The 27,962-nt window shown below is 37.3% G+C and overlaps 3 protein-coding genes across 3 annotated transcripts; 1 reads left to right on the top strand and 2 right to left on the bottom strand.

The window, feature by feature from the left end:
- The first annotated feature begins 8 nt into the window (after nt 1–8).
- On the top strand, nt 9–10,545 carry LOC108670861 (nucleolar protein 14). The gene is made up of 16 exons (XM_018158351.2): nt 9–329; nt 2,266–2,415; nt 2,960–3,083; nt 3,554–3,807; nt 4,182–4,414; nt 4,912–5,034; nt 5,482–5,651; nt 6,028–6,369; nt 6,691–6,845; nt 7,280–7,420; nt 7,695–7,760; nt 8,185–8,349; nt 8,702–8,940; nt 9,517–9,814; nt 10,056–10,252; nt 10,414–10,545. Exons 1-16 carry the CDS (start codon nt 153–155, stop codon nt 10,517–10,519), a joined length of 2,940 nt encoding a protein of 979 aa, XP_018013840.1. The 5' UTR covers nt 9–152; the 3' UTR covers nt 10,520–10,545.
- Nucleotides 10,541–19,961, bottom strand: LOC108670862 (ATP synthase subunit beta, mitochondrial). The gene is made up of 9 exons (XM_018158352.2): nt 19,778–19,961; nt 17,321–17,626; nt 14,525–14,686; nt 13,999–14,183; nt 13,079–13,221; nt 12,409–12,547; nt 11,958–12,170; nt 11,466–11,645; nt 10,541–10,910 (listed from the first exon to the last, which is right to left on the bottom strand). The coding sequence occupies exons 1-9, from the start codon at nt 19,893–19,895 to the stop codon at nt 10,791–10,793; spliced, it is 1,566 nt and encodes a 521-aa protein (XP_018013841.1). The 5' UTR covers nt 19,896–19,961; the 3' UTR covers nt 10,541–10,790.
- A 6,992-nt stretch (nt 19,962–26,953) lies between these two features.
- On the bottom strand, nt 26,954–27,962 carry LOC125178855 (E3 ubiquitin-protein ligase ubr3-like). The gene is made up of 2 exons (XM_047883591.1): nt 27,755–27,962; nt 26,954–27,399 (listed from the first exon to the last, which is right to left on the bottom strand). Exons 1-2 carry the CDS (start codon nt 27,960–27,962, stop codon nt 26,954–26,956), a joined length of 654 nt encoding a protein of 217 aa, XP_047739547.1.

The following is a 27,962-nucleotide window of genomic DNA, read 5'->3' as shown; positions in this document are numbered from 1 at the left end:
AACTTTTTCAGATCTTGTCTCGCGGTCTCTTCTTACTTCTACAGTGTTGTTTCTATTAGTAAATGCCCTAATTGGAGTCATAAAAATCTACTGGTCCATGTGATTTAAATTGGTTGTATCATTAGCAGTGAGTGAGTTTAGCACATACAATCATGGGTAAAAGTAAAAATGCAAAGAACAAACGATTACCTGGGCCCTCTTTGCCCAAGTTAAAACCTGTAAATCCATTCAATTTGCATCAAAATAGGAAAAAGTTTACAGTTTTGGGACAGAAGGTGAAAGGAAGTAAAGGATTGCCTGGAGTTTCAAGACAGAAATCATTTGATAATGTAAGTATTTTGTGTCAAAAAACTTGTATATTCAAGTAATTGTATCATATATTTAAGCATAGTGTATTAGTGGCAAACCAGAGATTTTTTAGAATCATTTCATTTTTAATTTCCTTATCTACTTAATATTTAAATCAATTTCTTATGTATGATTATGCTGGTATCCATGAAGGACCATGATACTTCACTGGTCTACAATCTACTTATAGGACTCAAAATTGACTCAAGGGACTAGGGAGAGTACAAAAAACTCTTTGACTCTGCTTTCCCAGTTGCCACTATGATAAATTTAAGTAATTGTAATTATCAGGAATTTGGAATACCTAGTTTTGAGTCACAAGATATAAATTATTTATAGAATTCACATTACTAGAAGATCTAGGCTAGTTATTTCACTAGGAATTCATTGTAAGATTTCTTTTCCATTTATTTTTATATTATGATGCTTAAATATAAAATTTACAATGTATTCAATGTGCTAACTGGCATAACTGCTACAGAGCTGGATTAGAATTCTTTACTTGTTTCTGAAATCTTGCAGATTGCAGCTCTATCTTTACAAATTTTCCAATACATTTGGAATCTCCCAGCACCAGCATATTGGTGCACTTTTGTTTAAAACTAGAAAAAAGTAATTCATCTATTAAGAATCTTGGAGTTTTGAAAAAATGTTAGCAAAGCAGTAGTTGTGGCCCTTAATGTATTTGTTTTCCATACTAGCTACGGAGCATGCGCCTAACTGAAAAATTGGGTAAAACTAAAAGCTACCCGTGGCCATGAATGACAGAAATATCTAAATCTGGCCAATTTCACCTGTTCTTCTGGCTTTGTATCAATTTCTTCTGTAAAGAAATATGTAAAACAGACTATTTTTACCTGAAATTTTTTGTTGTCAAAATTTTACAATTTGGCCATAACCCACAAGATTCCAAGTGTATTGAAAATTTATCACTTTTGAGCTGCAAAATTTCATTCATAATTAGGAAAATTCCAATTCAGCTACAGATTGCATGTGATGGCTGGAAGAGCACTGTGTTTCCAGTTTTACAGCANACATATTCTCCTATGTTCTGCAGGTGAGCTAGAATGTTGTCACATATTCTCCTATGTTCTGCAGGTGAGCTAGAATGTGGTCACATATTCTCCTATGTTCTGCAGGTGAGCTAGAATGTTGTCACATATTCTCATATGTTCTGCAGGTGAGCTAGAATGTGGTCACATATTCTCCTATGTTCTGCAGGTGAGCTAGAATGTTGTCACATATTCTCCTATGTTCAGATGTGTATAAGAGACAGGTGGTGACTTATGTGGCATTGACAGTAGTACTATAAAAGCCATCATCAAAGCATTCTTGCCATTTCTGGAGCTGCAAGATTATGGCTAGCTGAATAATCTCCTTTCTAATTATTAAGAAAGGGGCAGGATCAACTTGCACAGTTTTAAAAATATTGCAAATAGTTATGTCACTTTTGAGCTGCCAGGTGTGAAATATATCTTCTTTTGCTGTTGAGCTTTCCTGCCATTCTTGGATTTGCAAGATTCCTGCTAGACAAATTATCTCTTGTCTTGTGGTTAACAAGAGAGCATAATCAAGCCACAAGATTCCGAAGGAATTAAAATTGTCATTTTGAAGCTGCAAGAATTCAGTATTAAGTAGGAAATTTCCAAACTTATTGGAGGCTGTAGTAGTACAGTACCAGCAAGAAATTCTTGAATGATGTTGGAGCATTTGTTAGCTAGAAATGTTATAGCATCTGGAGGTCAAGAATTGAAATATTGTAATCATTGAAATTGAGAAATGTATATTTATAAAGATGTATTCTCCATGATTCTCCTTTTTATGTAACTTTTACACTAATGTGTATAGAAAAATTTTTTCATTAATGATGTATATGTGTTCATTTTGTAATCTTACGTGGAAAATGTTATTTTTCAGAGATCTAAAACACTCTTGGTGGAGTATTTGAACCGAAACAAGGCTAATACTTTGGTTGATCGACGACTTGGTGAGAATGACCGAACAGCCGATCAAGGTCTGAAGGATGACATGCGTAGAGTTGAACATCTCAAGAGGTCATCAACTAAAGTAAGACGGAATTCTCATAAATCTTATTAGCTATTGTGACTTGATTACCTGTTGCAAAATTGATTAATTCAAAGCTGGACTGTAAAATTGTTACTAAAGTTTTATTTATATTATCACTGATTTACATCCAAATTGACACCCCTTTTTTTCACTGCCAATGAACTCTGTAGAAATTTTGTGGTCATGTATAAGAAAAAAATCTTTGGTTAGTTCAAGATGGTGTCTGTAAATTTTTTTGTTGGGCAACTTTCTATTCTTCATTTCAGAACTTTGATTCAATATATAAGCCAGGTAGGATTATGAATATAAATAAATGTAAAAAATTATTTTCCACTGATGCTTTGGTAGTATGTTTTCAGCTAATTTATTTATGTCAAATTTAATTTCATGTCTAATTAAAATGGGATAGGCCTTGAAATTTATTCACTACACCAATCATTTATCTCTTATAAATAGGGATAGTGAAAAGAGGGTTATAAAATGCTGCTATGTATCAACTAGGTTTTTGCACAGAATTCAAGCATCAATATTTTTTCCCCTGCAGCACACTCTGTACAACTTGTCTGATGACACGGAAGTGCTCACGCATGGAGGTGTCCCCATCACCGAGGAAACTCTCAAGACTCGAGACTTTGATGATGAGCTGGATGAAGACGGCATGCTGGATGGTGAGTGGGCAACTGCTGCAACTTGTCTTGAGCCTTTGAGCTTTTATTATGGTATTCAACCATTTTTCAATTTGTAAATCAGTTACGTCTTATGTGAAGCAACAGTATAATTATTTCATGTGAATTATTCCGAGTAGTATATATATGGCACATTCCAAAATTGTTCTTAACTTTTTTTGAAGTTTTGCTGGCTGATGAAATATTTAATACTGAATCATCAAACTCCAAGTGAAAGGGAGACAGCCAAAACTATATTTTTATCAGGTATAATTATCATAACAAACTCCTGAACTTAGTTTCATTATTGGGTAACTTGAAAATGCTTGTTTATTTTGTATTGATAGCTCATTTGTACATGACGTGCCATAAAATTCTTTATTATCCCTGTATAGTAATGATATGTTACTCCATGTGAGAGGAATTTCTCTTTTATTACAATGTACTAAACTATTCATTTGATAATTCCCCAGCACAATTCGTGAAGAAGCAGCATTTTGGAGGAGCGTCTCTTTCTGAGGCCCACGACTTGCCCCATGAAGACAGGAAGTATAAGAGCCAGAAGGACAGAATTGATGAAATTGTCGCTGAGTCAAAGATGCGCAAACTGCAAGCCAAACAAGACCATGAGAGCCAGAGAAAGAAGGTTGAGGTCCTCGACTCCCAGTTCAAAAACTTCATGGAGATGATGCGAGGCAATCTCATCACACACAGTGACAAGAAAAAGGTAATGTGTCTTTATAAAATACAATAATTATAAAATTGCTATATTATTTCAACACTATATTTTATGGTAACCTACGTAGCGATGTTTCCTTGTCATTGTGAGGGCAATTCTCATATCTATTAAATTATTATTGTTCATCATTTTTCTTATTTAAATGGTGTACTTGTCCGTGCCAATTAAAGTTTAGAGAAATTTTCCATGAACCATTGTTTGCTTTTCAACCAGTGTAATGCCATGTTCACCATACAGTTTGTAATTTGTTTAGTTTGTAGCAATGATGTACATATTTATAATTCACAAGGATGTTACAATCATAATTCATTTATATTTACCTTGAAAGCATCTTGTAAATTGTATAAATCTGGACATTGCAGGCCCGACGGGAGGACTCCATGCGTGATTATGATCGCCTTATGCACGCCATCGCTGCTGATGGAGGCCCCAGATCAAACCCCTCAGAGCGACTCAAGACTGAAGAAGAACTTGCTAAAGAGAAGAAGCAGGAGCTGGAAGCTCTCGAGGCTGACCGCCTCAGAAGGATGAGGGGGGAATATGAAGATGATGGACCTACAGTTGTCACTCGGAGTGCTGACAGCTTAGATAAAGGGTAATGCCCACGTGTGTTTACGTCTCTGCTGGCTACTAATAATGCTTAAAAGATTTGTATCTGAATGGCTTATTTGTGCACAAATTCCTTCATTCCATGTAAATTATTCTTATATGTCGCATGCAAGTGCATTGATTACATTATTACACATCGTTTAAAACTTGTCGATAAAAATTTAATTGATAAAGCGTTCAATAGGATCAATTTTAGATACAGTTTTTACTTGGAACGATAGAGCTATCTTTCTCTGGAAGAATAATAGAACCTTATGAGGGACTGTTTTCTTGCCACTAAATCTTTCTTAAATTCTGAGGTATTTATATATTCTTCAGTCTTCACCTGTCATCTTGGATGCATTTGCAGATGTTAGGTTAAACTTATCTGTAAGGTTAGGTTGAACTCATTTGTAAGCTTGAATTTTGTGTTAATTTAAAAAGTATGTCCGAATTATTAGTACATTAATTATTATCAGTACCTATACATTTTGTCTCTGGCAGAACCATGAAGCAGTTTGATGAACGCCCTTTGATGGCTTACAAGAACGGCGAGCTTCTCATCCTCAATGCTGAGGGCAAAGCCGTCACAATGGATGGTGAAAAGCCTACTAAGAAACTTTCCAAGTAAGTTATTGTTATTATTAAGTTATTATATTTGGTGTTGCCAATTTATTATCTTCTCTCTTTGGCTTTGATTATTAGAACACGAGAATCTTTCTGCCATAAAGTTGCGTTTTTGGTTATCATTTTTTTGCAACTGAGTGCAAAATTGTGTATAATTGTATGTTTTCATAAGGTAATGAGTGGACAAAAACACTAACATTAGTTGCACGGTTATATATACCTATATATATCTGCCTTAAAATTTATAAAAGATAAATTGAATGATTTCGATTATGACCAGGTGGACAAAAAAAATGAGTACGGTAATAGTAGTTTCTCAGAGGCAAATTCGTTATGAACTGAATTCTGTCTTTTTTTTTCTAGTGACAAGCAATTGAGTGATTTCTTAGCTTTGTGGTTATTTTCATTGGAGTATGTAACTCGTATTTCTTATTCCATATTTTTCAGAGAAGAAAGGCGAAAGCGCAGGAAACAGCAGAGGATGGAGAAGAAGATGCGCCAAGAGGAGAAGAAACTTCTTGACGATTATCTCCCTTCAGACTACGATGATAGCGGAGATGATGACGGAACTGATAGTTTCAGTGACGAGGACCAAGCGGCTGATGATAACGCTGGGGGCAAGTAATATTAAATAGTAATTGACTGAGAAGTTATATCGCCTTCATATATTCAAAAACTTGCCTATTGTCATGGCAAATATTACCAATCTAAAAAGCGTTGTGTCTATCTTGTAATTAAGATATTAATTTTAATAAATCGGAATTTATTAGATTAGGAAGAGATCATGAAAAGAGCTACCATGTTCACCCATTTTCGAGCGATTCTCACTAATTGTGTAACGTAAGCTGAAATAAATTTGGTCCTATTAAACATGCAGAACTAGAATGTCGAATAGAACTGCCGCTTTAATAAAATTTCCTTGAACATTTTTTATTTTCTGTTTAGTCTTTAGATAGTTCATTAACTTTGAATTTTTTTTAATTATAACCACAGATAATGAAGACGAAATAGAGTCCAGCAATGAAGAAGAAATGGAACAGGAAGATGAAGACGAAATTGATGACGATGACGATGATAACTATTCCGACATTCTTGAAGACGAGGAAGAAGAACGTGAAGAAAATGACGATGACGAAGAAACGGCAATTGAATCAGATACTCAAGGCAAGAAATTAAAGGCCGTTAAGTCACCAAAAGCCTCCGCCAAGGCCGCCGGAGCTCAGGACACAAAACGTAAGCGAGTCTCGTTTTCTTTTGAAACCGAAGAAGAGAAAACGAAGAGAAATCGCGAGATGCAAGAGGAAGCCAGCAAGGAACTACCCTACACATTAGAAGGTTCATTACACTTCTTATTTAGTGTAACCACTAATCCCTCTATTAATTTTTATCCATTGATTATTTAATTGTTGTTACTACCTGAAATGGCCTTCAATTTCCGTAATGGATGTTTTTTTTATATTTTTTGTATGATATCCAATGCGGATTACGAATTTTACTTATAAACTTGAGTTAATCTCTCACTGACGGTTGGTGTGCAAATTCTGTTCTAGATTAGAGTTGTGCAACTTTTTCCTTTTTAAGAACACTTTATTTGTTTTCAATATTATTCCTCGAGACTTTGTCGTTGTTTTATTCAAGAGCCAAATTTTCTTTCAGTGCCGGGCGACTACAACGAGTTCTGGGCGGTGGTCGAGGGCCGCACGCCTGAGGAGCTGGCAACGCTTCTGGAGAGGATGATCGCGACCAACCACCCCGAGCTCCAGCACGCCAATCTCGTCAAATGTGGTCACATATTCTCCTATGTTCTGCAGGTGAGCTAGAATGTTGTCACATATTCTCATATGTTCTGCAGGTGAGCTAGAATGTGGTCACATATTCTCCTATGTTCTGCAGGTGAGCTAGAATGTGGTCCCATATTCTCCTATGTTATGCATGTGAGCTAAGGATTCTTCAGGAGATGAAGGACAAGATCGCACGTCTCAATGACCGATAATTTTCATTGAAACGTGCTTTATTAAGGAATAATGTGAGATTGCTCATGTTACGAGTCATGAATCAATTTAATTTCTTTCTTAATAAATAAGTAACATATCTCGTCTTACGCTACTAGAGTCCGAATATTGCCATGGCTTAAATTTTTTTAGTATTTGTTTCTAGTGCATGTACGATTTTCTTATTATGTAAAATCAACTTTATTATTTATGTACTATTCATAAAATTAAACCGGATTAAAATTTGTTTCCAGCTCATTCATGGACTCTGCGGCACCGTGGGAGTGACTCCGCACCCCCAACATCCTCCCCTGACGTATCTGGACCCCCTCACCCCTCATCTTTACAATCTTGCTAGACTTGCTCCTGTAGAGGCCGCCAAGGCCTTCCTTTTGGTCAGTATCACACAAAGTTCAAAATGTATTCCGCAGTTATCCATTTCATGCAAAGTATTGAGGAACTAATAAGAACTTATTTTGCAATGCAAGATAATCATCCAACTAATATCGCATCTAATTAGTACATACCGTCAGAAATCATGGAGGAAAACTGAAACAAAGATAAGACGACAGATTTCTCGATTCCTAGTAATGTTCGGAAATTCGAAATATTGCACGTGAAGAGTAATTCAGATCGTCATGTAGTTTAATAATGTATAATTTTTTGCAGGTTTTCATAGAGAAGCGCGACGAGTACAGGGACAGAGTGAAGAAGAGGTACCCAACACTAGACACGGTGAGCCATCTATTGCGTATTAAGAACGAGTTCAAATGCTATAACGAAGCAATTTATCCTTCTTGAATCCTTATATTAATTTTTTATGCGTGATTCTGATACTACATATTACAATTCTAAAAACCATCTGGCCTAAATAAGTTTTTTGTGTGATTCCAATACTTTGTATTATTATTCCAACACTTTGCCACAGTAGTGAACAATTAATTATTGAGAGTTGGTTGCATTAGTTGCTAGAAAAAAAGGCTCCCAGTAGAAATACGTGCAATAAAGTAAGTTCCCCTAAGTTGCCCTGGATATAACTGTTATAAATAAGTTTCTTAGTGATTACATAATAGTTTTATAACAGTTACCTATATCCAGAACAACCTAGGGGAACATACTTTATTGAGAGTTGCTTAAGAAGTCGCTGAAATTTTTTCAGCTGGTGTTCCTGCAACTGGCGGGGGTGATGTACCCGGCAAGTGACTTCTACCATCCTGTGATGACGCCCGTGAAGCTCTTCCTGACGCAGCTCTTGGGTGAGGCTAAAATGAAGACTCCCAGGGACGTCCTGGCCGCACTCTACTGCGCAACGGTGCTGCTGGATGTAAGTTTCCTGTCTTCGTGTTGCACCTTACTGTTTTATTTATTTATTTTAGCTGCCCAACTTCCTATAATCTGTAAAAAATCGATGCGAATAATTCCTTGAATTCACTTGAACCGTTATTTATTAATTATTAGTTTCTGATCAGTTTGTCTTTTTCTCAGTACAAAAGCAAGACAAAGCGCTTTAGCTCAGAGCTCCTGGGTTTGATTCTGCGTTTGGTTTGCTTATTTGAGTAACTTTTGAGTAACCAACTACCTGTAAAAAGTAAAAAATCAATTGAAATGATTGTTTGAATTATCTCCTATCTCCTTTTTTGTTTATTATTAATTTATATGCATAAATATTCTTGCAGTACAACAGCGAGACAAAGCGCTACAGCTCGGAGCTGCTGACGCGGCTGTTGGGTTTGGTTCTGTGCTGCGTGCCGACGGAGGCGCAAGACGAAGCTGTGCTGGCGGAGCGGGAACGCAGCAAGCTGCGCAGAGAAGACCTCGTACGACTTAAAGAGAGCCACACACCACTCCATTGGATCGTGCATGCCACACTGCCACCTCCCGAAATGCTGCCCCTCACAACTGCCGTGAAAATATCGTGAGCATGATGCCATTTTGAATGAATGCAAATAAAGTCACAGTTTTATTGAATGAATAATAATTGATGAATGCGCAAATAATGTCGCACTGTTTTTTAGCGCATTTTCTCATTTATGGAAAAAATGCACTATTGTGCTCGCCATGTCCGTCTGTCTGTCCGTCCGTCCGTGACCTCAAGTTTTCGTCGACGAGAAAATGCGCGCTCTGTCATTCACTGCAGTGAGTACTGAGTTATATTTTTTGTACTTGGGCTCATTGTCACAACTTCTCACCTAACGTGCATCAGCTGGCCCAAATGAGGGTGGATGAGCGATAATCACAGGCGGCGATCCATCGTGGCCTGGGTTACCAAGTTACCTAATATATTTATAGCAGACGTCTCATGACCATAATGTCCACGTGCAATTCCGTGGCAAGAATTTGAACACAAAATCGAACTACATTCCTCTCTCTATTAACTGCAATAGTTACCTAAAAAACTTATGACCACCATTATTATTGTTCGGCTCCGCTAGCCCAAGTTTTCATTACTCGAAATAATAACTACGTTATTTGACAATCGTTTGTTCTACAGGACAGCTCCTCCCAAATTCGAACTTTCAATGCTGAATGATGCTAACTTAATCCTGAGCGACCAGTTCCGCTGCACGGTCCTGCTGACGTGCCTTACGCTACTGCGCGACCTCTGCTGCCACTGGGCTGAGCTGCCCTCCGTCAGGGAAGCCCTCTCTCCTCTGCATCAAATCCTCCTCCTCATTCCCACACATCTTTACCCCAATGAAGTTCTCAAGGCCAAAGAAGAGCTTGAAATAGCCTTGAATAAATTACCGCCACATCCTCCCAAAATGAGGATTAATCGAGGTCGTCCTAAAGTAAGTTGACTCATTGCATGGGCAGATAGCTTTTCTTATGCAGTTTGTTCCTCAAAAATAGCGATCTTACACTTTTTTGTTCCCACGTTATTTGGGCTTCTCCACAGCATAATGCATAGGTCATAACGATCTTGCATACAAACATATTATCTAAGTAAATCTGATCATTCTTCGTTACATTCGTGTAGGTGTCAAACATTTTACGTTAGCAATGCTCATTGTTTCCCCCCGTGCATCGCAGCCACTGCGCATGTACGAGCCCCTGGTGCTACCTATGAAGGCAGAGGCTCCGCGCAACGCATTCAATAAGTCAGGCCACCGGGCGCTCAAACAGAAGCTGCTCCACTGTGTCAAGAAAGAACGAAAGGCGGCTACTAGAGAGATCAAGAAGGATAATCTATTTTTGGCTCAGCAGAAACTCAAGGAAACACTCGCCAGGTTAGTGAGAACTATATTCATGCGTGAACTTGTAATTACTATATCTGCTCTATTGATGTCCAAAGAAAAGAGTAAGTGTCTATTAGAAAACTTGCTGTTAAAATTGCCGATTATGTGCCCTAAATGCACAAATTACTAAATGGAAATATTGTATTTTGCAGCGATGCGGAGCGGAAGAGAAAAGTGAATATCATCATGAACGATTTACGTCACCAAGAAGGAGAGCATAAAAAATATCAGAAGATGAAACCCGGAAAAAGAATATAGGGATTCAATAAAATATGTATCGAATTTATAATTCTTTTATTATAAATTTACACTTCACTGGAACTGTACAATAAAGTAGACAACTAACCCTGCTGGGTTGCTATCTGTATTGCCATAAATCAAACAGCAAGAGAAGAGATAGTTATTTTGGTTCTAAACACTCATCTTTTTTGAAATACCCTTTATTATTGAATAGATTGAACATAAATATTTAATTCTTGTCTACGTATGGGAGCTAGTGAAGTGCAATGACGGCAACAACTCGTGTGACTTAGCTCGCTTGGGCAGCAAGCACTTCAGCCTTCGCGACAACATCTTCGATGGCGCCTACCATGTAGAATGCGGCCTCTGGATAGATATCATAGTCGCCTGCCAGGATGGCTTTGAATCCCTGCAAGAAGATATTCATTTTACAAATCTGATCCGCATTACCATCAAACTGGCAGAATTACCTGAATCACCACCCTGCACATGTCTCATGATCTTCGTTCAATGTGCAATTTTAACCCTCAGTAAATTCGCAAAACGGTAATTTTGTTCTCCAAATGCCCACTATAAGCCAGTGCCATGCTACGCACAAACAAATGCAACGACTAACTATACATACCAAATTGTTTCTATTCGTATTTCCACGTCTATCATTCGTTATTTGTATTTATTTTGCCATTTAGCTGTACATACACATGTGACTCGTCAATACAAGCCTTAATTTCTAATTCAAGTAGTACGATTAATTCAAAATTCTTATTATACTGAATCTGCGCTGATGCTGCTCAAAGGCATTGGTGCCCAAGACTACGTTACGTAAGAAGCTGGACATACGCCCGTTTACATATTCCTTGGGCCGAAAATGCCCAAGTTCTCAAAGGTTTTAATTACTAGCATGATGAATGTCTACGTACATAAAGCATTATAATATAAGCTCATCACATAAACAGTTACTCACCTTGATGGTCTCTGGGAGAGAGACAAATTTGCCGGGATGTCCCGTGAAGACCTCAGCGACCTGGAAAGGCTGCGAGAGGAAGCGCTGGATCTTGCGGGCGCGTGACACGGTCATCTTGTCCTCCTCGGACAACTCGTCCATACCCAAGATAGCGATGATGTCCTGCAGTGACTTGTAGTCCTGCAAGTCCAGATAATTAGTTATGTGCTGGCAAACGTTTTTGGGGAGGAAATAAGATACGTACGTTAGCATTTTTACGAAATAAACACTTATTGAGTAGCATGTTATCTTACATTTCAAGACAAATTCTTTCCCTATCTTTTTTTTATGTAGCTAAAAACTTCTAAGATGTAGTATAAAAACCAATGCAAATATTATCAAAAATAAACTATATATGTACGTGTTAAGCAATCAATTTGTAATAAAAGAAACAATGGCCGGCTTTCTAAGACCGCTTCCTAGGCACGGCATATTGCGAAGGAAGCAACGCACCTGAAGAATCTTCTGCACACCACGGGCTACTTCATAATGGTCAGCGCCGATGATGTTAGGGTCCATGATACGGGAGGTGCTGTCAAGGGGATCCACTGCGGGATAGATACCCAGCTCGGCAATACCGCGGGACAACACAGTCGTGGCGTCAAGATGGGCGAAGGTCGTAGCGGGTGCAGGATCAGTCAAGTCATCAGCGGGCACATAGATGGCCTGCGATACAAAATATTTGAGTTCGACTACTTTCAAAAGGCAGTCACTCATTAGCAGCTCTTTCGATGGTCCATACTATTATTTTTGTGAACATACGTTCTCAGTGAGTCGACCTGTCTCAACAAATTTTTCATTCATTTCTTATTGCGTTCAATAATACAAATGATGGCACATTAACTGTCGATAGAAACTAAGCGCAGATATACCAAGAACTATCGGTAACTTTCGCGAATGTTACCTGCACAGAGGTGATGGATCCCTTCTTGGTGGTGGTGATGCGCTCCTGCATGCTACCCATGTCGGTGGCCAGCGTGGGCTGGTAACCTACAGCAGATGGGATTCGACCCAGCAAGGCAGACACCTCAGAACCAGCCTGTTGATGAAGCACATTTGGAAGAATGTACTAAGATGACATAGGTACATCTTCAAGTTAGAACTATACATCATATATTTAGGTAAATAGAAGCCAAGAGTCATATCTAAATTAAGATCGATGCGAGTCTTTCACTACTGAAACGTTAGCATCCCAGGTCGTAGCAAAGGTTACTATGGTATTTCAACCGAGAACATTTTCCTGCATTCATTTCTGCCCGCATTCCGAATCTATAGTTTGCATTATTTCACCTCATAGTTCATAACGAGCCGATTCATGGAGTAACATTGTTTGCACTAAATTAGTTGCCTCTTCCAAATCATAATTAGTAGTAGTTGGTAGCCCTTCAGAAAATTTTTAAATGTTCAACACCCAAGTTTCAATTCGCATTTACGCAGCGCCGTCGTTCAAGGGGAGCGTCTAGGGTAAAATTTATCTCTGCTATTTACAAACTGATCACTCAAACTTGGTACACATATGTAAAATAGAATTCTAAGACATTTTTGTTCGTGTGAATTTTTCGAAAAAAATGAAAGAAAACGTGAAATTCTTAGAAATGAAGAGCAGCACATCCTGACCCTCCTGATCACGGAAGTATTCGGCGACGGTGAGGCCGGTGAGAGCAACACGAGCACGGGCGCCGGGAGGCTCGTTCATCTGGCCGTACACAAGCGATACCTGCGAGCGCAGAGACAGGTAAACTTTGGCTCCTGTCTTTGTAATTACAATAGACGTTTCTGATATGAATTTGGTCGCGTCGCTCGATCACATTGTATTTTATCAAGTGCTTACCATTTGACATGCTTAATTGCATTGCACTTTCCTACTATAAATAGAGAGATTTTGATAGTTGTGCATTGCCAAAACTTACAAATTATCCATCATTGTAAGATAAAACCCGGATAACTGGTAGAACTCAATTACTTTATTACACTGAAGTCAAATTTTAAGGATAATGACTGAGAAATGGTATATTATTTCATCGAAATTAAAGTAAAATTGTATTTCCTTTAATAGACACCAAATATTCTTCCGCAAAATCACGGTCGAATTCATTGCAATTGTTAAAAAAATTCAATCCTTTACATAACAGTATACATTGCTTTTATTGTCAATTGATCTATAAAAACAATTCACAACCATTTGGTGTGCTTACTCAATGCTACCGATAACATTCATGGTGAAGCATTTGGTCTCGCACAAACATTATTTAACTCTCATAACATATTCAGAGCTTTCTGGTATTTCAACACTGCTTCTGGTACTTCAACGCAAACAATAACACATTAGAACTATCATGCTTACTCAATAATGCCCTCCTTGGATCATGCTAACTCAATAATGGCCTCCTTGGAGTATCATGCTAGCCTAATACTGCTCACCTTAGAACTATCAATCATTTCTGTAATGCCCTCCTAGGGGTATGATGCTAGGAGGGCACCTAATAATGCTCACCTTTGAGGTATCATCCTTGAGAGATATGACACCGCCTTCAATCATCTCATGGTAGAGATCGTTACCCTCACGGGTCCTCTCTCCCACGCCGGCGAACACAGAGTAACCACCGTGGGCCTTGGCCACGTTGTTGATCAGCTCCATGATGAGCACAGTCTTGCCCACACCAGCACCGCCGAACAGACCTGAAGCGAATCACGCACTTGTGGGTGGGGGGTAATGGAAGTCCCAAGATATCAGAGACCTAGACTAAATGTTTACATATTAGATCCTGTAACTTGTATGTTATGGGAGCTCATTGAATCTAGCAATAGTGAAAAAAATAAGATATCAAATGATGATTTTTAATTCCTAATTCAATCGCAGCCATCAAATGGAATAACTTCTTAACGTTACTTCTTCAAATTTAAAACAGCTTATTAGCCAAGTTGATGAAAAAATACCTAAAAATGTAGAGAAATCTCATTGCTAACATTAGCAAGGCAGGGATAAGAAGTTGTATACCGCATAGCACGGAAAAACTCACCAATCTTTCCACCCTTGGAGTAAGGAGCCAGCAGATCCACAACCTTGATGCCAGTCACCAGGATCTCCTGCTCAACGCTCATCTCCACGAAATCAGGAGCCTCGGCGTGGATAGCAGCGTAGTGATCAGTCACGACGGGGCCGCGCTCATCAATGGGCTCGCCTGTACCGTGTACAACTCGTGAGTCAACGATGTCAAAATACACAGAAGAGTAATCCTGGATCTATACTGTGTACACTCAACACTTTCCCCATTGCTATGGATAAATTTGAACATTTTTCATCTCCTGCAGTGATCTTTTTTCACAGACCATCCCCCCCCCCCCAAAAAAAATTCAGTGAGTAAGTCTTGCAAGACATTCAATGAGATTTTGCAACTATGGCACAAATTAATTTTCAAGTCAGGACATAAATTCTATATGCTGTTCCTTGAATGCAGGAGTGTGATTATGGTATGCATGACACAACGGGCAGATGATTGGCACTGGCACAGTCACGGCGATGAAGTTTAAACAAAACCTTGTTTTGGGATTCGAGAGGCTTTTTTGATGGAATTTCAAGTAGACAAATTGTAATTAACTGGCAACTCGTCAATCCATGGTGAGCAGTGAAAATGTTCTAGGCTTTTCCTCAGGGATTGATGATGCGAGTCAGCTTAAAAAAACACCAATTAAAAAATAAAAAAAAATTAGCAATCACTGTACACTCCAAAAACATATCAGTAATATTACAGCACAACAGGCTAACATTTATGCACTACAACCATGNCTTAATATAGGTATGAACAAATTGAACACATCTTTCTTCAATTACTGTACTAATCTTAGTGACAAATTAAAGCCTGCATTTGCCATTTTATTTTCAATACTACGAGTAGGTAGACTAGAACTTGCTAAGAGCCAGAGAAGCGAGATTCGAGAGGTTTAATCATGAAACATGCCATCACATTTAGGCATTTGAATGATTTGACTGATAATCAAATTTAAGCAACAAATTTGTAGATGCATTGAACACGATGCTTGAGATCAACAAAGACATCCTTTTAATAACGGACTATAACTACGTTAGTACATAGGTAATTATAGTTTACAATGAATCCAACATCGGATGATCGGTTTTTGCTTTTACATTGCAAAGTCAGTAAAATTAAAGACTCACGGGTGGTAAAAAGCGCAGGTACTGTCTTGATGGCAGTTCCTTGTATTTTAGAAGCGGTAACAGCAGGTTTTGCAACCTTTAATAATGACGAACAAGCTCTATGTGCAGCCCCCAACATGTCGACAGTCACCGTGCACCAGCCTACTCAAATCTTGTCAGCCGGTCTCTGGTTGTCCCTGCCGTCTCGCAAAATGTCGGTGACAGGGTGCCAACTAGGGATTTTTGAACGAAAAGTAGTTATGAATTTATATTAACAATTCGTAAAAATCTCCATTGAGTATTGGATATTGACGTAATTTAAAATTTATTTCATTATGAGTTACATATATATTACTGTATAGAATTTATTATGCTAAAATTTGTTGTAAGCCAAGCTCAATTACACGGTGCATCTTGATAATCATTAGCATGCAGTGAATGAATTGTCAGTATAATATATTATTTCATTATTAAAATCTTTTAATTTAGTAAAAATTTAGATAGGAATTCAGTGCTAACCGAGTTAACTGCTTCATGAACCGATTCGACACTCTTACGATCGTGATCGCGATACGATTTATAAAAAAATGGGTAACTTTTAAATTCACATAAAATTTCCCCAAAAAATTAGGTTGGCATTTGGGTATCCGTGTAATTTAATACATTTTTTGTAAGGTGAGTTCCCAAAGTTCTATTGTAGTAAAGTATTTTTATTGTGATTCTTATCAACATAATACCACTCGAATAGATCGATAACTGATTGATGACTTTCAACGTATGAATTGTCTGCATTTCGCTTCGTAAGTACAACTAATAACTCTTCCAAAGTAACATTTCGTTAATCATTTAGCGACCAGCTACCATCCGAGTTCAAAATTCTCATCTCCACGAAATCAGGAGCCTCGGCGTGGATAGCGGCGTGGTGATCAGTCACGACGGGGCCGCGCTCATCAATGGGCTCGCCTGTTCCATGAACACTCATGAGTCAACGATGTCAAAATTCACAGAAGAGTAATACTGGATCTATGTAAACTCGATACTTTCCTCATTACTAAGGATAAATTTGAACATTTTTTATCTCCTGCAGTGATCTTTATTCAAAAAGCATTCCCCCCTCCAAAAAAAAAAATTTGCAAGACATTCAGTGAGATTTTGCAACTACAACACAAGTTGAATTGGAAGTCAAGACATGAATTCTTTATGCTGTTTTCTTAATCCTGGAGCGTGGTTATGGAATGCATGACACTACAGGCAGATGACTGGTCACTGGCACAGTCACGGCAATGAAGTTTAAACAAAACCTTGTTGTGGGATGCGAGGCTTTTTTGATGGAATTTCATGTAAACATAAATAGTAATTAACCAGCAACTCATCAATCCATGCTGAGCAGTGAAAATATCCTAAGGTGTTGAACAACAGAAACTGACCAGTGATCAAAATTACCCACTCAAGGTGATGTAGGCCTATCCTCAGTGATAGACGATGCGAGTCCGCAAAAAACACCAAGTAGAAAATTAAAATATCAGCGATCCCTGTACTTTCTAAAAACATTTCAGTGATAGTACAGCACAACAAGCTAACATTTATGCACTACAACCATGTGTTCATTGAAGATACTATGAAAAACTGTTCAAATCACACATTCAAGGCTAAACCTCACCAATAACATTGATGATCCTGCCTAGAGTGGCAGGTCCTACAGGAATTCTGATGGGAGAGCCAATATCATGGACAGCTTGTCCACGCACAAGACCCTCGGTACCATCCATGGCAATACAGCGCACTGTGTTCTCCCCCAAGTGTTGGGCAACTTCAAGCACCAGCCTGGGAGAGCGGTTCTGCACCTCCAAAGCATTGAGGATGGAAGGGAGGTTGGTATCAAACTGCACATCCACCACAGCACCAATGACGGCTACAATTTTGCCATCCTTAGAGCCTCCTGCTGCCTTAGCAGCATAGTCACGCTCTGTAGAGGAAAAAACAATGAAATACATTTTTCAGAAAATGTCTAGAACAGAACAAATATCTTTAACAGCCAGTTATTTACATTTCACACCACAGTATAGGTATAGAAGCAGTGCTATATGTACTCCATACTCCACAGCTAGACTGAAAAATTCATCAGATCCCTGAGTGCTCTGATACAATGTGTCAAAATTGCCTGTCCACATGACACAGTTTCACCCCTGACTTAACCTAATTACTTTATTTACACTAGTATACCCCTAATGTCCAGGAATGAATTTATAAATGTGCTTACTGCTTAAAATGATTTTCATTCTTGAAAAAAGTAATTTGGTCAATCATTTAGTTTAACAATTACAATTAATTCCTTATGATTAATTCCAACTTCATCCCTCATTTCAATCTCAAAAAGAAACTTTTCAAGTTGACAATAATCAATTAATCAAAGCAAGTATAGGTAATTATTTCCAGGGTCTTTATGCAAAAGGCTGGTTAAAATTGCAATAGACAACTAAACAAATACAGACCCTACATGACAACTGTATGGCATGGATGCTAATGTGGCAAGGCCAACTTCCTTAGGATTTTTCTCAGTCTAATCAGTAAACCAACATATATTTATACCAACAAGTATAAATATGATGGATACCAGCATTATCATATCATATCATCTGAACATAAGGGCAGGAGTTACAGAATGGGGAACCTACTTGCACATCCACCTCATTCTGCTGTACATGTTCATGCTGAGCAGTGCAACACCTCTGTATCTGCTAGTGATTTCAAAATTCTAGCTTCCACATCTGGTGTTAGTGATCTACGAATTTTAGAATCCCTGACCCTGTATATATTTAAACAGAAGCCTAGTCTGAATGCCACTCTTAGCTTCTTTTCTCTTGAAATAGTGGATAGATAAGCCGTTTACTAATATTAATTTTATGTCTTATTAATCTATTTTCCATTTTGAAGTCTGACAGTGCATTTTATTTAACTAATTGATTGTATTGTTTTTTTCTAGGACTGAACTTTTCTGAACAGAATTTTGTGTTATGAACTGACAATGGAGCTAGACTCCAGAAAGTTTTCTGTTTATAAAGATATGGTAAATTTTTGTGGTAGTCTTTGCTTTTAAATTCCTGCTTAACTTACAATTCAATCAAACAAGTGATTTTGAAAATCACAAAATATAAATTGGATTATAAAAAATCTCATGTTTGACATTAAGTTTGTACCTGTATCTGGTCACAGACTTCTAAATAAAAAAGAATGTGTATATTGTATACCATAGAAACAGAATTAAATAAGAACTTCCTACTGTCAATGACATGATTCTGCACTTTCATCACAGCTAACCTCCCTCCATTCAATGGTGCCAGTCTTGGTAACTGGTAATCTCTGGTATACATTTCAGAGTTAGTGTTTCTAGCCTGTAACTGTAAGCCTGGTGCCTTGAAACAAAAAAAGCTAGGTAGGTATTTTACTATTTTTAGTATGTTTTCATAATAATGGTGTTTAAATCTTTTCTGGAGAAAATATTTCATTAAATTATTAGTGGCAGAATTAGCCTACAGTACATTGATGAATGATGACAACTAAAATTATATTAAAATTGCAATTTGCAGACAATCTTTAATTAAGCAAAGTGTGAATGTAGAACAGAAAATTGAGACATCAAGTTTGCAAATTATTTCTGAACAGGGCTTTAATGACAATTCCATGCTGATTGATGAATTCTTAATAGTATACCTAGTAACCTACCTACCTAGGTATGAACAAATTGAACACATCTTTCTTCAATTACTATACTAATCATAGTGACAAATTAAAGCCTGTATTTGCCATTTTATTTTCAATCCTGCGAGTAGACGAACTCTAAGTGACTTACCTAACTTGCTAAGAGTCAGAGAGGCGAGAGGTTTAATCATGAAACATGCCATCACATTTAGGCATTTGAATGATTTGACTGATAATCAAATTTAAGCAACAAATTTGTAGATGCATTGAACACGATGCTTGAGATCAACAAAGACATCCTTTTAATAACGGACTATAACTACGTTAGTACATAGGTAATTATAGTTTACAATGAATCCAACATCGGATGATCGGTTTTTGCTTTTACATTGCAAAGTCAGTAAAATTAAAGACTCACGGGTGGTAAATAGCGCAGGTGCTGTCTTGATGGCAGTTCCTTGTATTTTAGAAGCGGTAACAGCAGGTTTTGCAACCTTTAATAATGACGAACAAGCTCTATGTGCAGCCCCCAACATGTCGACAGTCACCGTGCACCAGCCTACTCAAATCTTGTCAGCCGGTCTCTGGTTGTCCCTGCCGTCTCGCAAAATGTCGGTGACAGGGTGCCAACTAGGGATTTTTGAACGAAAAGTAATTATGAATTTACATTACCAATTCGAAAAAAATCCCACTGAGTATTGGATATTTATGTAATTTTGAATTTATTTTATTATGAGTTACATATATTTTACTGCATTGACTTTATTATACTAAAATTTGTTATAAGCCAAGCTCAATTATATGGTGCAGCTTGATAATCATTAGCATGCAGTGAATGAATTGTCAGTATAATATATTATTTCATTATTAAAATCTTTTAATTTAGTAAAAATTTAGATAGGAATTCAGTGCTAACCGAGTTAACTGCTTCATGAACCGATTCGACACTCTTACGATCGTGATCGCGATACGATTTATAAAAAAATGGGTAAATTTTAAATTCACATAAAAATTTCACAAAAAAATTAGGTTGGCATTAAGTATCCGTGTAATTCATTACATTTTTGTAAGGTAAGTTCCGAAAGTTTTATTGTAGTAAAGTATTTTTATTATAGAATAGAATAGAAGTGTCGGCGTTGAAGAAATAGGCCCATGGCCTGTTGCCGATTCTTATCAACATAATACCCTCGAATAGATTGATAACTGATTGATGACTTTCAACGTATGAATTGCCTGCATTTCGCTTTGTGAGTCGAACTAATAACTCTTCCAAAGTAACATTTCGTTAACCATTTAGCGACCAGCTACCTTCCGAGTTCAGATTACTACTATACTACATTGCTGAAATGTAACTATTAAAAAACCTTGACGTATGACTAGAACCTGCAACAGGGCATAACGCAGCCTGATATTAATGCCCAAATATTTGTCAAATTGGTCCCTTCACGCATCAGTATTATACGTAAAGCAAAAAAAAAAAGAATTCATGGCAGCACAAACCAAATCTAAATAATGGTCTTCTATCATGTTAGTTTCCAGATTCCAAATAAATATTCCCCGTTGAAATTAATGCTATTGATAAAAGAGACTAGCTATACGAAAAATATCCAACGGGAGACCTAAAATTTTGTCCCGAAATCTTTCCAAAAAATCGCCACTACCATAAGAATATGGATAAGGGATATCAAAACAATCAACATATTTTGACATTTTAATGAACGCAAATCAAGTTCCAATAAATTAAATTTAGAAACGAGAAACACAAATCAAGACAAACAATATAAATTAAAGATAAATATAAACGAGTTAATGAAAACGCAACACACTTACGATCACACCGCACAACGTCCCTAGTCAGAAACCTCATCTCCCCACCATAACCCCAATGACAAGCACACCTAGAAAAATGAACGTGGCTTTGTCCAAAAGGTGATGAACTTGTAGCACTTGTGTGGGTCATACTGACACACTTGTAGCGTATCAGTGCTACGGCAGTTTCCTGCTAGTGCATTAGTTAGGCCAAGTTAGTTACTATATGGACACTATGACACATTCATTTTTCTGAAAGCACTTCTCGATAGAACATTTTTACCTTTAACATTTTAAAGTGTGAGAGTCGCTTATTTATAAATAATTTAGGTTCGTCTTTCACGAATATGAATCGCAGATTTTTACTGGAATAATTTCGAAGATAGGCAAATGGGGAGGGGCTGATGGATGGGACATCACCTCTGATGGATGAGGGCGCACATTTCGCATGCACATTTACTGGTCAGTCGACAAAAAAAAATATTTCAAATGCAATAAGTGAACTGCAGTTTCATTTATAAATTAGTGAACAAACTTTAAGATTAAGCGTACTTTAGAACCTCTGACTCGAAAGGCGATAATGTCGCAGGAAGTTATATAACACAATACATTCTAACAGTCATTCCGACATCATACAGGGCAAGCACGTACAATAGGTTAATATATTTAAAGAAAAAAACATGATCCCAACCCGACAGCCAATAAGTCACTATAAACAATACATTAACGAGGTCATATTGTCGAAATAGTGATACACTCTCTGCACGTAGCACTGCTACCTTCTTTTGCTACTACAAACTGAGTCAGGATCACCTCACTAAAGAGTAAAAAGTGCATGCTATATAATCAAAGTTTTACTTATTTCTCTGTGTGCAGATAGCGGTAGCCACTAGTTTACATCAGTAACAATATAATTGCAACCAATTTAAACTAATTAGACATTATATGACAGGCAGCCCGTCACTGACTATTGGCATGTTAGGTTGGGTCGCACGCTTCATTATAATATAAACCTAAGGTGCGGCTAATAGGTTGATATTTAGGTTAATATAATATATTTAGGTTAACATAAAAATATTAACCTAAAATTAACTGCACGCACATGAGTCGGTCCGTTAAACGAATCTAATGATAAACCTGAACCCAGGATAGACCCGAACGAATAACGCGTTAGTCAAATACAAATTTTATCGTCTAGAATAGAGGAATATTAATTTTTGGAAATCTAAAATGCAAAAATGATTTTTGAAACGATTTTCAATGCAATTGCAATAAGTGAACGACTTTAGTAGATGATTGAACGGTTATATTAGCGCAAGTATTTCTCATGGGGCACAATTAATGGTCCCAGTATCAAAGATTACCACAATACAATAAATCAGGAGTATCAGGAAATTATTTTCATAATCTAATATTGATTAAAAATTTAATTTTACCAAAACAGGCTTGAATGGACAACGAAATTAAATCAACAAAAATATATATTGTATATAAGTTTAGCGCAAGATATTTGATAGCACAAAGAAGGTTCTTATGTACTTCATCTTCACATAAACTATTGCGTAGTTTATTTATTCAAATATTAAGAGTGAACGGTTATTAGTTATATACACTAAAGCTTCTAGTTATATAAATCTCGAACATAAATAAATCAAACAAACGCAAACAACAGAAATTGAAAGCTGAAAGACAAAGAGAAGTTGTTCTTCGTGCGAGAACAACTGTGACTTGTTACTAACACGTCGGGGCCAGCTGTTATTATAGCAATTATAGATCTCAGTCATTGTTTCTCTTTACTTTTTATCAGGAGTCTGCACTGAAAATTTGTGATTTACATAGAATTTAACAATATTATGAATTATTATGAATAATTTTTATGAATTTCATCGCAATATTGTTTTAAATATTGTAGATCAGAATGGGATTAATATCAACATTCATACCCGTATTTCCTGTGCAGGTTCCAATAAGTTCATATTATAAAGCCAAAAATTCATTAATAAATACCCGAAAATGAGATAGAAAGACAACATCAGAATAGCTTTCGGTTTGGTTTGAGTTAAATCTCAAAACGTATCGAAATTATTGAATCAAATAAGATTCTTAAATTATTTATTAGAATTACTATAGATCTTAAGGAAGGCACAGCGAATTTGAGGAAAGATTTCAAGTTAACAAACTCGGGATAGTTGATAATTGCACATGCAGGGAGAGATGAGAAACAAAATTCAAAAGCAAAGAATAAGTACAGAATTTCAAGTAGAAAAGAGACGTGCAAAAGGGATTAAGAGAATAATTAATTAACATGTAAATGAACACATGTTGCAGGCCGACAGACGATGTTCGTCTTGTGTTCAAATTACGAACAACGACATTTAATGAAAGTAAAAGGCATCAACATCAACAGAATAATTTCAAGTCAAAACTGCTCTCCAAGACACCTCTGCATACACATTTAAGCAGCTAATAATAGAGATGACAGTAATACATTTATTGCGAAAACTGTATAAATGAACACATCTATGTTAAAATTTTACTAAAATGCATAGTATTCATCATTCTAGGTATTGCATGACATGAAACACAGTTTCTTACGCTTTTCTGGGACGAAAGCGTTACCGTAACGAATAATGTAACACGAATGCCGGTCTTGCCGCCATAAGCATACGGTTCGTGGACCACAGACGAAACGCGGCACCGACATGAGATGTATAATGTAAATATGAATGAATTCAACATCCAAATAATTGTATGGTCCTACACTAACCCATGTTCACACACAATACAGTTGGAAATATTCAGTTATTTTTATCCAAACACAGCTTGCATAGTTGCCAGAATAAATATTTTAGTACATCTCGCATACAAAATCAGAGATTATGCAATGAATGCTATCAACGGCAAAAATAATAAAATATCAATAACTCTTGCACGGTAACCATATACCATTATTATTACCTATGAAACGTCAATAATTGTAATTATTTCACATGTAATTATGCAGATTAATTCAGCGACTAATAATCTTGTATTAATTCTAACAATTACTTGATAAGACATTCAACAAAGACCGATGGAAAGATCATAATAATATCATGGATACATAACGAAAGCAAACGACTAAAAAACATTGTTAAAAATTATAACATGAATAGTGATAATAAGTGCTATTAATCTGATATAAAAACTACTTCATATGGATAATTGTGATGCGTTCAATGAAAAAATTCTTTATGAACTTCAATATATGGTGAGTAATCTCGCCATATCGTGAATGAATAAATCATGAATAATGATGATCATAAATGATGATTAACAGCAACGTGATCATCGTCGCATTAGTAGTTCATGAAATGAAATACGTACTCGTTATCATTATAATGAATAGCCTCCTTCACTAACATCACCATCACCACATCCCAACCGTCATCACACAACCACATCATCCAGCAATCATACCGGAAAATAACGCATATATAACTCATAATATTGCAATATAAGGAAATATAATTGAAATAATATTGAAATATATTGAAATATATTGAAATATATTGAAATATATTGAAATAATATTGAAATATATTGAAATATATTGAAGAACATTGAAATATATTGAAATATATTGAAACATGAGAGCTGAGCTACTCCTTGGTAAGTGGATGTAACAGCCCCAGGCCACGCTAGAGCGCCGCCTTACACTAATATATTCAAAATTAAATCAGCATTCACTTGAATCCTCATCTATGTGAAAAAATTTATTCTTGATTTCTCTTTTTAGCGCATGTTCTCATTTATGAAAATAATGCACTATTGTGCTCGCCATGTCCGTCTGTCTGTCTGTCCGTCCGTCTGCCCGTCCGTGACCTCGTTTTCGTCGACGAGAAAATGCGCTCTCTGTCAGTCACTGCAGTGAGTACTGAGTTATATTTTTTCTCTTTTCTTTTTTATATCACTATTTAGACAATAAATAGTGATAGTTATATTTTTCTTCTCTCTGGTGACGTGACATTCAGTGGTAATGGAAGCTGTAAAGGCAGTTCGCCACACACGGTAAAGCTGAAGGCTTAAATTATTGTTTATTTTAAATTAATTTAAACAATTAAATTTAATTAAATAATGCGAGTATTGTTATTATGTTAATCTAGTGCAAGAACTTACAAGCAAGGGGCACATGATAATGAAAACAAGTAACGCTCACATAAGCAAACCAAAGAATTGTAAAACAAATTTCTAACTGGATAACTATTAGAATTAACTGCTATTAATACAAAGTAAGAAAGCACGCACTGAAAAGTGAATATAATAACAGATAATTTCATCCTAATAGCACCTCATAATAGTTGAGAAATTTTGAAAAGTGCCGTTGTGAATGATGATTGAACTTGTCTGTAAATGGTCATGGTTAAATTTGGTGCTCTCAGAAAACCAGAGCAAAGACACGGTACGTAGGAAACAAGAAGTTTTCAAGTTTCGAAATGTTACTACATTAAATGCTTTTCTAGAATCAAACACATTAACATAAGGGTTAACTTCCCCTAACAAGAAACACACACAGACTTGAATTACTTAGTCTACGGACAACAAAGGTGGGCAAGTTCACCATCTAAATAACTTTGCTGTAAATTATATATTCACTGCACACCACGAAATGTTCTATAAATTCATTACCAACATCTAGCCTATCATGATTCCTATCTAGAACTTCAGCATTACAATTCAGCTTTGCAATACTCACAATCTCGCTTTAGCAACTCATAAATAACAACTTTAATAACTTCAGCATCTCTATTTCTAGTTTCAGCACCACATTTAGTGCTCAAAAATAATGGTGTTGCCAAGCTCTAAGCACGGACGGTTCTGGATTGCTAACAAATGGACGTTCTTGCCGGCTTCCTCCTCTACCTTCTTCCTAGCGACAAGCTTATTAATATGCATAGTATTCATGTTATATTATTAATATGCATAGTATTTATGTTATATTCAAAACCAAATGCTGTACGGCACAGCCTCATGGAGTCTATGTATCATAAACATTATAACTCATTTGTCAACATAGCCTAGAACATCCAAGAGGCACGAGATAGAGTTACTAAATTGAATATTAGAAAAATCTAAATCGACTGTTGAAGCGAACTTCACTTCGCACTGGCATTCTTCAGTTAATTCCACTTCCACGAAGCATCTTACAACGCGAGAAAAAGAGAAAAAAAATCGTTGGGAAAGCTAATTTATTTCTTCTGCTCATATTTAAACAAGAGCCTGCTCGAAATTTTTCGTGGTAGGTAAATATTCTTCAAAGAACTCATTGGGCTGAAGTGGTCAATGCTGGAGATGTGAACTTGGAGCGACCAACGTAGCATGAGATTCTGCAAGCGTGAAAGTTTTTGAGTTGTAATATATGGATTGCAAGCATCGATACTGCACAAAAACATAGGTCAGATTTGATCATAAAATCGACAAAAAAGACACTTTAGTAACGTTAATTGCAATCATTTAATGCTGTGATAGCAGTTAATGCAGGTCTTACAAACAGGAGCTTTGAGAGGCAAGAGACCTTCAAAGATCAAAATTCGTTCAAGTGTACAGGATAATGGGTCCTCCCTACTGCAGTATAATGGCTCAATGAGTTATCACTACTGCAGTATAATGGCCCAATGGGCATTATAATGGGTACTCCCTGCTGTAGTATAATGGCCCAATGGGGCATTATAATGGGTCATCCTACTGCAGTATAATGTCCCAATGGGTCCTCCCTACTGCAGTATAATGGCCCAATGGGTCCTCCCTACTGCAGTATAATGTCGAGGTAGAGGCTGTCCCACTTCATGACCCGCGGGCCCCTCACCACCACCGTGATGGTCTGGTTGATGGCCAGGAAGAGACCATGTGACCCACCGCAGTGGTAGCTGTGCTGCACGTAGTGGTACTTCCCTTTGTTGTTGCGGTCCGTGTCGCAGACCACAGCCCCACAGATGAGGCACAACAGTGGGTGTGGTACAGGCTCATCACAACGCTCGCACGGACGATGATAATTAAACTTAAAGAGAAACTCGTATATTTTAGGCAGCTTGAGCAGCGCAGGAGGCGAGAAGAGCTGCCGTCTGAGCAGCACTGACGAAGCTTCGCAGTGCTGCACAGCAAACGATATCAGGGCGGGGCACCAGGCGTCCAAACCTTCCTTCAGGAGGGCATGGCTCGCTCGTAACGAAGAGCTTGAGCCACACATGCGACCTGAAAAACATTACTTCTATTATCATCTAACATTAACTAAAACATTTAGTTCCCTAATCCTAACGAGATATAAAAACTCGAGTTCTGAGTGTGAATAAATTACAAGTTAGAGACTTACCATAGGACACAGGCGCTTGAGTCGCGCTCACTGCACCACAGCAATTTTGACTCACTGCACCACAGGAATTCGACTCGCTTTTGACTCACTGCACCACAGGAATTTGACCCGCTTTTGACTCACTGCACCGCAAGAATTTGACTCACTGCACCACAAGAATTTGACTCACATTTAACTCACTGCACCACAGGAATTTGACTCACATTTGACTCACTGCACCACAATACCTAGACTCACTTATGACCACAGAATTGACCACCGAGTACAGCTGGTGGAGGCCAAGGTATTCTTCGAGCTTCTGGCATTCCTCCTGATGTGTGCGGATGACGGGCAGGGGATAACTGTTGTAAAGTTGCTGGCGCAGCAAACTGGCAATACGCAGATACTCCAGACACAGTCCGACGATGTGCTGTTCCACCTTAAACATGTACGCTTCATAACACAT

The sequence above is a fragment of the Hyalella azteca genome, unplaced genomic scaffold (genome assembly GCF_000764305.2).
Source record: "Hyalella azteca isolate HAZT.00-mixed unplaced genomic scaffold, Hazt_2.0.2 contig13300, whole genome shotgun sequence".
In the NCBI taxonomy this organism is placed as follows: Eukaryota; Metazoa; Arthropoda; class Malacostraca; order Amphipoda; family Hyalellidae; genus Hyalella; species Hyalella azteca.
The sequence above is the reverse complement of the archived record's forward strand: the minus strand, read 5'-3'. Positions and strand labels throughout refer to the sequence as shown.